This window comes from Heterodontus francisci, chromosome 13 (assembly GCF_036365525.1).
Source record: "Heterodontus francisci isolate sHetFra1 chromosome 13, sHetFra1.hap1, whole genome shotgun sequence".
Classification (NCBI taxonomy): Eukaryota; Metazoa; Chordata; class Chondrichthyes; order Heterodontiformes; family Heterodontidae; genus Heterodontus; species Heterodontus francisci.
In genome coordinates, this window is record NC_090383.1 from 8,785,502 (window position 1) to 8,799,245 (window position 13,744).

General features: G+C 42.2%; 1 protein-coding gene across 1 annotated transcript in view; it reads left to right on the forward strand.

The window, feature by feature from the left end:
* The first annotated feature begins 12,526 nt into the window (after positions 1-12,526).
* The window catches only part of jag1b (jagged canonical Notch ligand 1b), a 47,672-nt gene continuing 46,454 nt past the window's right edge, over positions 12,527-13,744 (forward strand). Inside the window, exons 1-2 of the mRNA XM_068044327.1 lie at positions 12,527-12,883; positions 13,215-13,532. Of these exons, the coding sequence (XP_067900428.1) occupies positions 12,824-12,883; positions 13,215-13,532 (378 nt within the window). The 5' untranslated portion in view covers positions 12,527-12,823. The remainder of the gene's footprint in view (positions 12,884-13,214; positions 13,533-13,744) is intronic.

Genomic DNA, 13,744 nt, shown 5'->3' on the forward strand with positions numbered 1-13,744 from the left:
CAGGATCCTTTGGCTGTGGAGACACAAACTTTCACTGCCCTCATCATTCAACTTTCAGTCGCCTGTGCACTACACACAAAGCAATGCACAAAAGCTTTTTCATCCTTTGCCCCTCCAATAACAGGACAATAGCGATTCTCCCCTGTATTATACTGGGTACAGTGGCTCAGATTTAAATTGCATCAACAATTGAAACAAAGGCAGTATTTGAATATCAGTACAACTTTCTGTGATTCTATAGATTAACAGCATCATTGGGAGATGAGATTTTCAAAGCAGTCATGTCTGAAGATTTTAACAGATCTGGTAGCCCTCTTGAATTAAGTGCATCTGTAGAAACTCTGACAGGTAGTGACTGTGGAAGCTTAAGTCATTAAAAAAAAAACTTACTGCGAACACATATTGTCCATGGCTCTGTGGAATTTTACACTGGCTGAAAACTGGGCAATAAAATTCAAAGTGTTATCTTTTATCTTGATTTATTTCTGATTATTATTATTGTGAAAATCAACCACAATCATGTCCTGATCTTAAAAAAATGTCAAATTATTTCATTTACAATTCAGTTAAATTGTAAATTTAAGAAGCAACATGGAGATGAGAACTTTTTCCCAAATTATTTTGTTTAATTTCAGTGCGAGTCACATGTAACTTTGCTTTGTTGCTTTATTAAAACTCGTCTATACCATTTTTTTGTGTAGTCACAGCCTGAAAAAGCATTGAGTTATCTGCACTCTGTTTGACAGGTACCGAAAAAGAGGCACTTTTTATCCTCTGTCGACTGTTCCATTCTTCCTATTTGTGGCTGTTTGTTGTTTTCTCATGTTGGCAACATTTGCAAAGTTTCAAGTCTTCGTTCACATCACAGCTTATTGAATTATACAGCTTCTGAAACCCACCCATTTGGAATTTGTTTTTTTGCATTTTCTGGAAAGCAACTCTGGATTAAAGAAATGATCCAGGCAGCTTGCGCCCGCGACAAGTCTTTTAAATGCAAAGACTAGTCAAGCAACAATAAGATTGACTTTCTCCAACTTTGGATTCAAAGCTCTCATTAATTCCCTTCTGTCGCTACATACAAATGTCAAACAATTATTAGAGCAACACTTTCAATTGGCTTATCTCTCTTTCACTCCCTCTCTATAAAGTTCATGGCTTACAATAGCAAATGAGAGGCAAATGGAGCATTGCAGCTGTTCCGATTTGAGGGAGGGAAAAAAAGTTATTGTTCTGGGGGACTCCATACATATTGATCAGAACGATTCTCTTCTCTTTGGATTCTATTCAAATTCACATTTACAACATTTAAGATTGACCCGGGAGAAAAGGTGAGGACACATGGCTTTGCCTGCTGCATCCTCCTGAGGTGATCTGGGCTCTTCCTACACAAGTAAAGCCAGTGCAGGGTCAACAAATGCACTCACTGAGTGATCACAAAGAAAGAAGCAGCAAAGCAACATGTTATTATCCTACATGCATTGTCACCCACAGGTATCATGGTCTCTGTTTCTTTTTAATGTAACTTCATGCATTGCTTCATAAAGTTTTGCTAACTGCGAGCAAAACAAAACCAATCCCCGTATAATGGCCACAGAGGCTGTCTGACCACACAGCGTTTCCAGCATTTTCTGTTTATATTTGGGATTTCCAGCATCCGCAGTATTGAGGCTTTTGCCTCAATAATACTTGTGTTTGGTATGGCCCACTATTTGAGAATTTTGATCTCGTCTTTTTTTAAATTGTTTTATCGGCAAAAAGAACGTTTGATGATGCCACCTTTTGTTGGACAATTGCAATGGAAAACACAGCACCTTGCAAAAGCAAAGCCATTTCACCTTGATATTTTTTATTTATTTATTTAGAGATACAGCACTGAAACAGGCCCTTCGGCCCACCGAGTCTGTGCCGACCATCAACCACCCATTTATACTAATCCTACACTAATTCCATATTCTACCTGTCCCTATATTTCCCTACCACCTACCTATACTAGGGGCAATTTATAATGGCCAATTTACCTATCGACCTGCAAGTCTTTTGGCTTGTGGGAGGAAACCGGAGCACCCGGAGAAAACCCACGCAGACACAGGGAGAACTTGCAAACTCCACACAGGCAGTACCCAGAATTGAACCCGGGTCGCCGGAGCTGTGAGGCTGCGGTGCTAATCACTGCGCCACTGTGCCAAGTGGCGCAAGATCTACTTTGCAAACAATGGGCTGGATTTTTGGCGGGCTGTAAAAATGGCGGCCCATGTGCTGCGGAGTTGCCGCGATCTCCCGCGCAGTGGCTCATTTAAATAGTCGGGGCGGGCTGTCCAACACCGGCAATGGTGTCAGCTGCCTGTGCGCAGGAGATGGCACCATTTTTAAAGAGCAGCCAGCCCTGCCAACACATTTCAATTTTTAGAGAGGTATTTCCCCCCCAAAATTTAACAATTAAAATTGTAACGCTCCTTTCCCACACCCCCCCCAATAAAAATTACAGTATTTGCTTCCCCCCCCACCCCCCGAAAATACTTGTCTTTGAATTCTGACCTCCACCCCCCCTCCACCCCAGACTGTACAAAGTTGAAAGTTCACCGCTTCCCACCATCCCCTACACTGATGATGCTTATTTGACCCTGTCCCCCCTCCCCACCAGTCTCACGCCTGCTTTCCCGAGACGGGGAATTGAAGGTGCGGGAGCGCCAGCTGCCTTTCCAAAGATCACGACAGGCCCGGACAATTGCTGGTAAGTCGATGTAAATGCATTCATCTCCTTGATTTAAATATTTAGATTCAGGTTCCATCGCCCAGCAGCGGGGAGGCCACCACAGAGCCTCACCGCAGCTGGGAGGATCAGGCCGGGTCCTCCCAGTGCGGCCTCTGTGGCGGGCCTCTGCCGGAACCATCTTCCGCTCCCCCCCCCCCTCCCCCACCCTCGCCACGGAGCCCGAGGTCGGGGGCTCGGTAAAATCCAGCCCAATATGTCATGTAATTTCCATTTAGAATTTAATTTTAATATATATTAATGTCATTATTTGTCTAATATGGGATGTACAGAAATGGAGTCAGATTGCTGTAGAATTATAGCATTAAACTTTCAATTCAAAGTGAGATCGTTAAAGACAGGCAGAATAAAAAAAAACATAAGAACATAAGAAATAGGAGCAGGATTAGGCTATATGGCCCTTCAAGCCTGCTCAAACATTTAATGAGATTCCGGATGATCTTCTACCTCAACTTCACTTTCCCGCCCTATCCCCATATCCCTTAATTCCCTTAGTATCCAAAACTCTATCGATCTCTGTCTTGAGTAAACTCAACAATTGAACATCCACACTTCTCTGGGCTCGAGAATTCTAAAGAGTCACAACCCTTTGAGTGAAGAAATTCCTTCTCATCTCGGCCCTAAATGGCCGACCCCTTATCCTGAGACTGTGACTCCTAGTTCTACACTCCCCAACCAGGGAAAACATCTTCCTAGCATCTACCCTGTTAATTTTTTCAATCAATTTTCTTTTATTCATTCACAGCATTTATTACCCATCCCGAATTGCCCTTGAGATGGTGGTGGTGAGCCGCCTTCTTGAATTCTTGAATGTTTGCAAGGCCATTTCAGAGGACATTTAGGAGTCAACAACAGTGCTGTGGGTCTGGAGTCACATACAAGGCAGACAGGATAAGGGAGCAGATTTCCTTCTCGAAAGGACATCAGCAAACCAGATAGGTTTTTATGGCAATCTGGTCGTTTCAGGTAGAATATAGATAATGCATGTGTGTGAGGAAGAGGCGGGGAAAGGGGTTGCAGGGGTTAGGATAGAGAGATGCAGAGAATACATTGTGTATATATAATCTGCATCCCCTAATAGGCTAAATTACCAATTTGCGTTATATGTTTAGACCCACATATTAGCATATTAATCATATCTCACAGCTTTTCATATATCCTCTTATTCTAACAGACACATATACATATTTACATTCATTTAATGTAAACACTAAATGAAAGGGTGGGGAAAATGCTTTGTGCACTAATAAACTTAACATATCAATTCTAACATGCTTATAACATTGAACATTAGCATAATATACAACCTTCTTGGGAAGCCTTATAACTTATGTATTCTTAATCACCTTTTAAATAACTTTTGCATTTTTATAGTGTTTTAACATACAGGCTTAAACAAATATTCAATGTTCACTTTGAAATCACAATTAGCTTCAGAAAGAGAAAAGTGTGACAAATGAGGTTGGTGAGCGCGAGGCACAGATAGCCACATGGGACAATGATAATGTAATTACAATAACGAAGACCTGGCTTAAAAAAAGGCAGGACCGGGTATTAAATAATCCTGGTGTTCTGAAATATAGGAAAAGCAAAGAAAGGAGGGGTAGCAGTATTGATTAAGCAGAATATTATAGTGCTGGAGAGAGGGGATATCTTAGCGGGGTCAAGGACAGAATCTATTTGGTTGGAGTTAAGAAACAGCAGAGGTACCATAAGCAGAGGTTTTCTATCAGTCACAATTAGTGGGAAAGATATAGAGGAGCACATGTGCAGCGAAATTACAGAGGTGCAAAAACAATCAAAAGGAAATTGGATGGGTATGTGAAGGAAAATTATCCAGTGTTTGCAGGGCTACGGGTATCGAGCGGGGGAGTGGGACTGACTGGATTGCTCTGTGAAGAGCTGGCATGGACTCGATGGGCCAAATGGCCTCCATCTGTGCCGTAACTGACTCTATTTAGTATTTAAGGGAATTTTTCTGGGTTCACACAAATGAGTAAAACTATTCCGCTAAATTCCAGATAATTAACACCTTTTGTAAGACAGTTATATTGCACAGTTTATGTTGATGCGAAGTTAACTACACCAAAATCAGGCAACTGGTATGAGGCTATCTGACTAAGATAGATTCACATTTTATACAGTATATAGCTGTATACATGAAAGCAGCATGTGGAAAGCAAACTTTGAAAAGTTCCCATCTATCAAGGTGGTGAACTTGAAGCATTTTACAGTTCATTCTTCACCTTTCTAGGAGAAAGTCAACTATCCCTCTTTGCTAACTTGAAAATTGAACTGAGATTGAGCTAGTGGGTACAGCTCTGTGCCTCGATCTACAGAACTCTGATCATGGACCAAAGCTGGGACAGCAACATAACACTGGACTACCAGCTCTTCATCATTTGAGGCAGGTATCATTCTCAACCCAGAGCCTGTAGTATAACAGAATCCTGAATTACAATGTTTTATGATGATTGAGTTGCAAATATTCATTCACATCTTGTGTTATAAAATGCAGCACGGCCACCACAGTATTTCAATGGTAACTTACATGTTCAAAATGCCTTAGCAGTTTCCTTTCAAGTGGTTTTTCTCCACCATGGCTGGAAATGATCAATATATTATGCAAAATATTTTATTAAATTTATGTATAATGCTGTAATGTAAATTCTGTTTACATTCCTCCATGATTTTCAACCCATCCTCTCTGGGATATTAGTGCCTCATGGTGGAACACAGTTGCATTGGTTACCTTGTTGAAGTGGTGTGAACTTAGGTATTGAGTGTCAACAGGCTATTCCCCTGAAAGGCTACACAATCAAGTCCGGTCCCATTCTAACCTGCTGTCACTGCATGATTATCATGAGTGGAAACACTGGATAATTTTCTTTTTCACTTTCTGGTCCCAGGACGTTGAAGCCAATTTAAATTCCCCCCATCGTTTCCTGTCAGTGTTGCGATCAATTAACTCAGCACAGACTAAGGATCGAACCTGTGACCTTTTTGGTCTAATTGCCTCATGCAACCCACACCATGTGGTGCATTTAGCTGCTGGGCCATTAGGCAAGCTACAAATACTTTGTTTAAGCTCATTTGTGAGAAACCTAAAATGTTAGATATTGAGGAAACACAAATGGAGATAAAAATCCTACTTTCACAATGGCTGTCTCAGGGCTGAAAATATTTGTCTTAGCTCACTGATTATGATGCTACCATGACATGTTTCAAATAGATTTTGTATACAGATTTATATTTTTTGGTGTCTGAATTGTGGAAATATACAAAAAAGGAGCCCGCATATATCATTGCTATGGTATGAAGTACATGTAGTATAGCCACCAAGCTAAACCAGGAATGGGAATAAGGCCAGTGTTTAGTAATCAAATTCAGTGACAGTGGGGTTGAAACTCACCTCTGGGTCAAATAGGACATGAAGATTCTGTACCATTGGATTAAACTTAAACAAACAGCTGGGAAGGGATATAGAACTGGAGGTAGTGGGAGCCAAACAGAATGTCTTTGGTGTTATTCACTTACGACAGTCAGATAACACAGCAGTAGTTATGGAGCCCAGTATTGTAGTACAGGTAAAGCTGGCGTCCACTATAGTTATGGAATCTGAACCCAATCTTACATTTTAACTGGTATTACTATACTAGCATTTATCTATATTGGATGCTGACCGTCAGCATTACTCTTATCTTCAATACCTCATTTCCTAATTTTCAAAACTTCATTCCATTGTAGTTTATCTGGAGTTTTGTACCACCGCAAAGGCAGCCAGTAGGTGAAGAGTTCAAGCTTCACTGATTTGCAACAACTTTTACATAGCTGTCCTCATGAAAAAAAATCTCAAGAGTGCTTTCGAGAGGATACAGGTAGCCACTGAGCAGCAAGTGAAGGAACTTCAGGGCAGCAGCAGCACAGGCATCATCAAGAAACATACTTTTCAAGGACTTTTGAAGGCAGAGAGAGAGAGAGAGAGACAGGGTGGGATTGAAGCAAAATGGTTTAAGAAGAAAATTCCAGAGGGCTGAAAAATTGGCAGAGGAGAAGCTGTAATCTAGAATCGGGATGAAGGGAGATTATGCCTGAAGGAGATGTCTTAGATTGATTCTGTGGAGGGAGTTGAAGACAAAGAAGAGGATTTTGAAATCTACTTTCTGGGTAACAAGAGATAGTGGGAATGTGGGTGACACGTGTGCAAGGCTTTGCTCCGGAGACGATACAGACTGCAGAGTTTTGAATTCACTGTTGCGATGCAATCCATATTTGCAAAGCTTGTTCTTTTTGGACCCTGACTGAGAGGGAAGCAAGAATTGAAACAGAAACGGAACCTAAAAACTGAAACAGAAACTGGGAAAACAACTTCAGATTTCTGGGGAAACTGACACTGGTTAGAACCAGATAAAAGGAGACCTCCCCAGATCAGGCAGAAGTGGTGCTCCAGTAAGCAGAAGAAAGTGAAGACTGAATCCAGGAGTTGTTCCCGTTATTCAAAGTAGCCGACTAACCAGACCCAGCCATACAGTGCACAGGTTATCACTGAAGGACTCGGATAAAGGGTAAATTGGTGAATCCACACCATCAAGACTATCATGAGCAGAACTGAGGAGGTTCTGGAGAAGTGCAACTTGTGGTGAAGACTGTACCTGTGGAGTTTGGATTAAGAGGGAACTGCTGTCGGAAGAAGAACAGTGGCTAAATGTCTGAAGAAAGGAGCTAAAAATCTACCTGAGAAACTTCAGAGTTATGAGGAACAGTGTGACTATAATTTTGTGCCATATATGCTGGATGGACTGCCCAGTGAAACTGAGATACTCATCTCCATTGCATCTGATAGTTAGGTGTAATTTGTAATATATATATATACACACAGAGCATGATCTGTTTGTTGTTTCATGTTTAATTTATGTTGGTTTTGGTTTGAGTGTTAAAGTAAAATTTATAAAAAGTGAAATCTTGTCCATTCGGTTTGGTTTCCTAAATTGGAGTCAGTTGGTGGATTTGATTCTTCTGGTTTGTTCGTGGTCTCCACGGGGATCATAACACTTTTGCTTTTGACCGATGGTGGTAGTGAGGCCAGCCAGAAGTGCAATGACCATTCCTCAAGGTGATGAAGAAGTGAATAAGAGTTTTTAGTGATGGGAGTGGGTGAGGAAAGGGAATCAGCAAGTAATCCAACACAGGTGAAAAAAGACAGTTTTGGTTGCAGGTTTGGTATAAAGCACAACACGGGACAACAATTTTACATTGTTACGACCAGGTGAGAAAGGGGTTTAGAGGTCCCTCTCAGCCTTCACCCGTTCTTACCGTAACAGGGTTTAATTTTTTTTTACACACTGTTTTTAGCTCCCCCTTGGTGAATCTTTGTTCACTGCTTTCCAATTATAAAACAAAGAAACCAGGTTTTCTTAGGTTTAAAGAAGAAAGGTTGAAATTTATTAAACTTAAACTCTAATTCGGTTAATGCCCACGGATACACGACGCGCCCACGCTTGCATGCATACGTGAGACACACATGCAGATAGAGACAGAACAGAGCAGAAATGGAAAAGTTTGAGGCAATCTCTGGAGAGGGTTTTTGTTACGGATCTTCGAGCTCACTGTAGAGTCCTTGATTGTAGGTAGATCTTGCTTTTTCTTGGGGTTCAGTATTCTTATTAAACCTGTTGGCTGTAGGAGACTTTTCTCTCTTGGGGTTCATGTGTCTTCAGTGGATTTGGAGTTCTATGAGAAAGCGATGGGAGCAGAAAGGAGAGGTCTTTTCAGTCCTGGAGCAAACAGACACTGAGTTCAAATTGTTTGTACCATTCAGAAAAACCCAGGTTGCCAAGCAGGTTAGTCATGTCTTGGCTCTGTGGATTGTGTCATCTTAGCAGGGCCTGGAATGTGCTTCCCTGCCTTCAATGCCTGGTGCTCAAAGTCCATTGTGGGTTAAATGGATAAGGGAAGTAACCTCACTTGTCCCTATTGGTATGTAAATGTCTTCCAGCCAAGTGTCTGGCAGCCCTGGTAACAGGCCTTCTCTTCTTCCCAGCAACATTTGAAATTTAAGCCCATTTGGCGAAATTAATATGCCTCATTCTTGGCAGGTGCATAACAACATGTTGCTGAGTTTACCCTGGGTTACCAGCCAGAGATGTTGATACAGTCAGAGCTAGAGGCATATGAGTCTTCCGCAAACCAAATAGGGTGGGTTCAGTTCTACTGATACTGAGCTGGAGGAAATCTCAATTCATCCAGCACCGGGAGTTGGAGATGACAGCAACAACTCAATGGTGATGCTGGAGAGGTAGAGGTATGCATCATCAATATGCATTTGGTTCAGTTGGTAGTTCTCTTATCTCTAAGTCAGAAGATTGTGGGTTTAAGTCCCACTCCAGGACTTGAGCACAAAGATCTAGGCTGATGCTCCCGTGCATTACTGAGAGAGGGCTGCACTGTTGAAGGGAGGTGCCGTCTATCTGATGAGACATTCAACTGAGGATCCGTCTGCCCTCTCGGGGACATAAAAGATCCCATGGCAATTTTTTGAAGAAGAGCAGGGGAGTTATCCATGGTGTCCAGGACAAAATTTAGCCCTCAATTAACACGTTGGCACTGTTCCTGTGTTTGTGAATGCCTTCACTGAGGAGTAAGCAGCATCTAGACGATGAATGGGAGGGGAACGAGCGTGGAGCTCTGCGCATACTGGAGAGATGTTCATATTGGCACAGGAAGAGAAACCTTGAGGAAGTGTCACAACTCTATTGGGACACAAAGCTAATGATTGTGATATTATCTAAACCAATCTGAAGAGTTACTACCCTGTGATCGTGTCAAGGTTATCAATCAAGCACTGTATATTAAGTAGTTTATTTTCTTGTAATCTACTACTGAAAAAAACTCAGTATATCTACAGATCCCTCATCACTGCAAGTTTTACAACACTCTTGCACATGTTATGTCAGAAGCACCGAGTGCAATAATTCATCTCCGCCTCCTCCTTAGGTCCCCAGCATCACAAATGCCCGTCTTCAGCCAGTTCAATTCACTCCATGTGATATCAAGACACGACTGAAGGCACTTGACCAAAGCAAAAGCTATGGGCCCTGACAACTTCTGCCTTTAGGACTGAAGACTTGTGCTCCAGAACTAGTGGCACCCCTAGCCAAGCTGTTCCAGTACAGCTACAACATTGGCATCGACCCGACAATGTGGAAAATTGACCAGATATGTCCTGTCTACAAAAAGCAAGATAAATCCCATCTGGCCAATTATCATCCCATCAGCTCAATCATCAGCAAAGTAACAGAAGGTGTCGTCAACAGTGCTATCAAGCGACACTTATTCAGCAGTAAACTGATCACTGATGCTCAGATTGGGTACTGTCAGGGCCATTCAGCTCCAGACCTCATTACAGCCTTGGTCCAAACATGGACAAAAGAGCTGAACTCCAGAGGTGAGGTGAGAATGACTGCCCTTGATATCAAGACAGCATTTGACAGAGTATGGCATCAAGGAGCTCTGGCAAAATTGAAATCAATGGGAATCGGGGGAAAACTCTCCACTGGTTGGAGTCATACCTAGCATGAAGGAAGATGGTTGTGGTTGTTGGAGGTCAATCATCTCAGTCCCAGGACATCAGTGCAGGGGTTACTCGGGGTAGTGTCCTAGGCCCAACCATCTTCAGCTGCTTCATCAATGAGCTTCCCTCCAACATCAGGTCAGAAGTGGGAATGTTCACTGATGATTGCACAATGTTCAGCACCATTTGCAATTCCTCAGTGGCTAAAGCAGTCTGTGCCCACATGCAAAGAGACCTGGACAACATTCAGGCTTGGGCTGAGTAGCAATAAGTAACATTCATGCCACACACGTGCCAGGCAATAACCAGTGGGAGGCTGGGAATTCTGTGGCAAGTAACTCACCTCTTGACTCCCCAAGGCCTGTCTACCATCTGCAAGGCACAAGTCAGGAGTGTGATGGAATACTCTCCACTTGCCTGGATGAGTGGAGCTCCAACAACACTCAAGAAGCTTGACACCATTCAGGATAAAGCAGCCCGCCTGATTGGCACACAATCCATCACCTTCAACGTTCACTCCCTCCATTAATGGCACACAGTGGCAGCAGTGTGTACCATCTATAAGATGCACTGCCGCAACTCACCGAGACTCCTTCGATAGCACCTTCCAAACCCGCAACCTCTACCACCTAGAAGGACAAGGGCAACAGTCACAAGGGGAACACCATCACCTGCAAGTTCCTCTCCAAGCCACACACCATCCTGACTTGGAACTATATCGCCGTTCCTTCACTGTCGCTGGGTCAAAATCCTGGAACTCCCTCCCGAAACGCACTCTGGGTGCACCTGCATCAGATGGACTGCAGCAGTTCAAAACGGCAGCTCACCACCATCTTAAAAAGGACAATTAGGGGTGGGCAATAAATGCTGGCTTTGCCAGTGACGCTCACATCCCATGAACAAATTTTTGAAAAGTTACATCTATGGTGTAATAGAAAATCTCCTTGCATAAAACTTCAATTTAAACTACATTTAATAAATGAGGTTGAGTTCAAGTCAGTTGCAGGGGTTTATTGATATTCATAGTGGACTTGAGCATCTGAGCAGGATTAATTTAGAGCTTTACAATTTGCAACCTGAAAACATTTATATTTTAATAAGATATTTTATGCAATTAATCTGAAATCAACTTTCACTTCAACGTTTCAGACAGTGATGCACAATCGATCCATTAATGAAGATTTAAATTGGTGGTTCGCTTGTAAATCATGGCTCTGTCCAGCTCTGTTCAAAACGTGAGCAGAAACGGGGTGCTTAAAAACGTGAATAAGGTGCAATAATTGACGATTATAAAGTAATTTGCTCGCTCACGCTCGGTCTGCAGCCAGTCCAATAAGAAGCGAAAAGGGAATCAGCCACATGCTCATTTGTCAATTAATGTTGATTGGGTCCAGATAGGATTTTTTTTAAACTACGTGACATATTTTACAGACACGATTTTACTGCAACTTCCATGTTAGGTAGCTTGCACCAAGTGCTTCATGTTGGCAATCATTATAAGCACTATTATGTTGGGATAATAGGTAAATTGCATGATTGATAGCCCTGAAAGCACCTACAACAAATTTTTCAGCTTGCAAGAAAAAAAAATTAGACTTCATATTCTGATGGAAGTTGGAAGGTAGTGCAGGGGAATACAATTGTAATTGCTTTCAGTCTGGGCGATACAGAACTAACAGCAGCCACATGGGCGAGAAGAGACGCCTACAGGTGCAACACGGGGAAAGCAGCAAACTCCATTCTTTGTGTGTGTGTATATAGAATTCTTAACAACACTGGAGAGCAAGTCACTTTCATTTCACTGTCTTTAACAGCTGTTTCTTCCCCCCCCCCAAAAGAAAAGCAAGAACTCCTGCAACAACACGAACGTTGAAGCAACTATAGGTTTTATTATGAGAGCAGTAATCTGTATTTGTATAAGGTTTTTTTTTTAAAGTTTTCCCTTCTCCCTCACTTTTTTTGTTCAGTATGTTCACGCTTAAATCCTCCATCTGTGGTACAATTTTATCATTCCAACAAACCAACTTTTTTTTTTCTCCTTCTCTCCCAGAAAGGCTGGTCTGGGAAAAAAAAAAGTGGGCGTTTAATGAGCCCTTGTCCAACCCTGCTAATGCATATTAATGAACGCATACGTCTGTCTCTCTCTCTATCTTGATGAAGCAGTCACTATCACTATCAGCAGACGGGTGTTTTTTTTTGTGTATGTGAAAGGGGGGGGGGGTTTGTTGTGTGTGTGTGTATGTGACCGAGGAGGAGTTTTTTTTTTGAGGGGAGGGAGGAGGAGAGTCGCTGTTGGAAAATAAAAGGAGAATAATAAAAAAAGGAAGGTTTTTTTTTGTTTTGCATTGATGATTCGCTTTCTTTTCAAACATTTTTTTTCATAGCAAGTGTCTTCAGTCGTGCATGTGAGAATCGCTGGAGTATATTGCCGTGCAACGGTCTGCTCCACCCTCAGTTCACCCAAGTGCAGGGAAGGCGAAGCAATGGTTTGCAGTAAAATCTCTCTCTTTGCTACTCTTTGGTTTATCGTCTTGCGGACCCAGGTAGGTTTTGTGCTGATCATTCATTCGCTTATAGCAATAATTTTGCGGAGAGGAGTAAAAAAAAATCACAGCAACTCAAAAAAAAAACCCACTTTTTTTTGTTACAAATTACAGTTGTAGCAATTTGCTCCTTGTTTTAAGATTTCTATCCCTATTTTTGTTTGGAATGTTCCCTCCGTTAGACAAGATTTATTTATTTTCCCAGTTATTGTTACATTGTGTTTTTTTTTAAGAACATTCTTTTGTATCTTTTTTAAAACTTTCTGTATTTTTATTTGAACTTTTTTTAAAAAGTTTTTTTTTAATCTACATTTTTATTTTCTTCCACCAGCTCTCCCTAGCATCGGGGCAGTTCGAGTTGCAGATAAATTTCATGCAGAATGTTAACGGCGAGTTGCAGAATGGGAATTGTTGTGAAGGGAGCAGTCGGAACCCCCAAGACCGCAAGTGTGTACGAGCTGAGTGCGACACCTTCTTCAAAGTCTGCCTGAAGGAGTATCAGTCCCGCGTCTCTCCCGGCGGACCGTGTAGTTTCGGATCCTCCTCTACCCCGGTCATCGGAGGGAATACCTTTAATCTGAAAGCCGGTAGCGGCAGCAGTAGCAACAGCGAGTCCAGGATCGTGTTGCCTTTCAGCTTCGCTTGGCCAGTGAGTTCCCCGGGACATGGGGAGCCCGTGTACCAGAGGGAGGGAGACGCAAAGACGCTGCATGGGAGCCCGACTGTTTTCCATGTCTGTCTCTGTCTCTCTCTACTCCCCTTGGTGCCTCCTCACTTTTGACTTACACTTTAAAAATTTCCTACGCTTGTTTTCAAACACTTTTAAGACTTGTTTTTACACTTTCTAATACTTTTAAAATA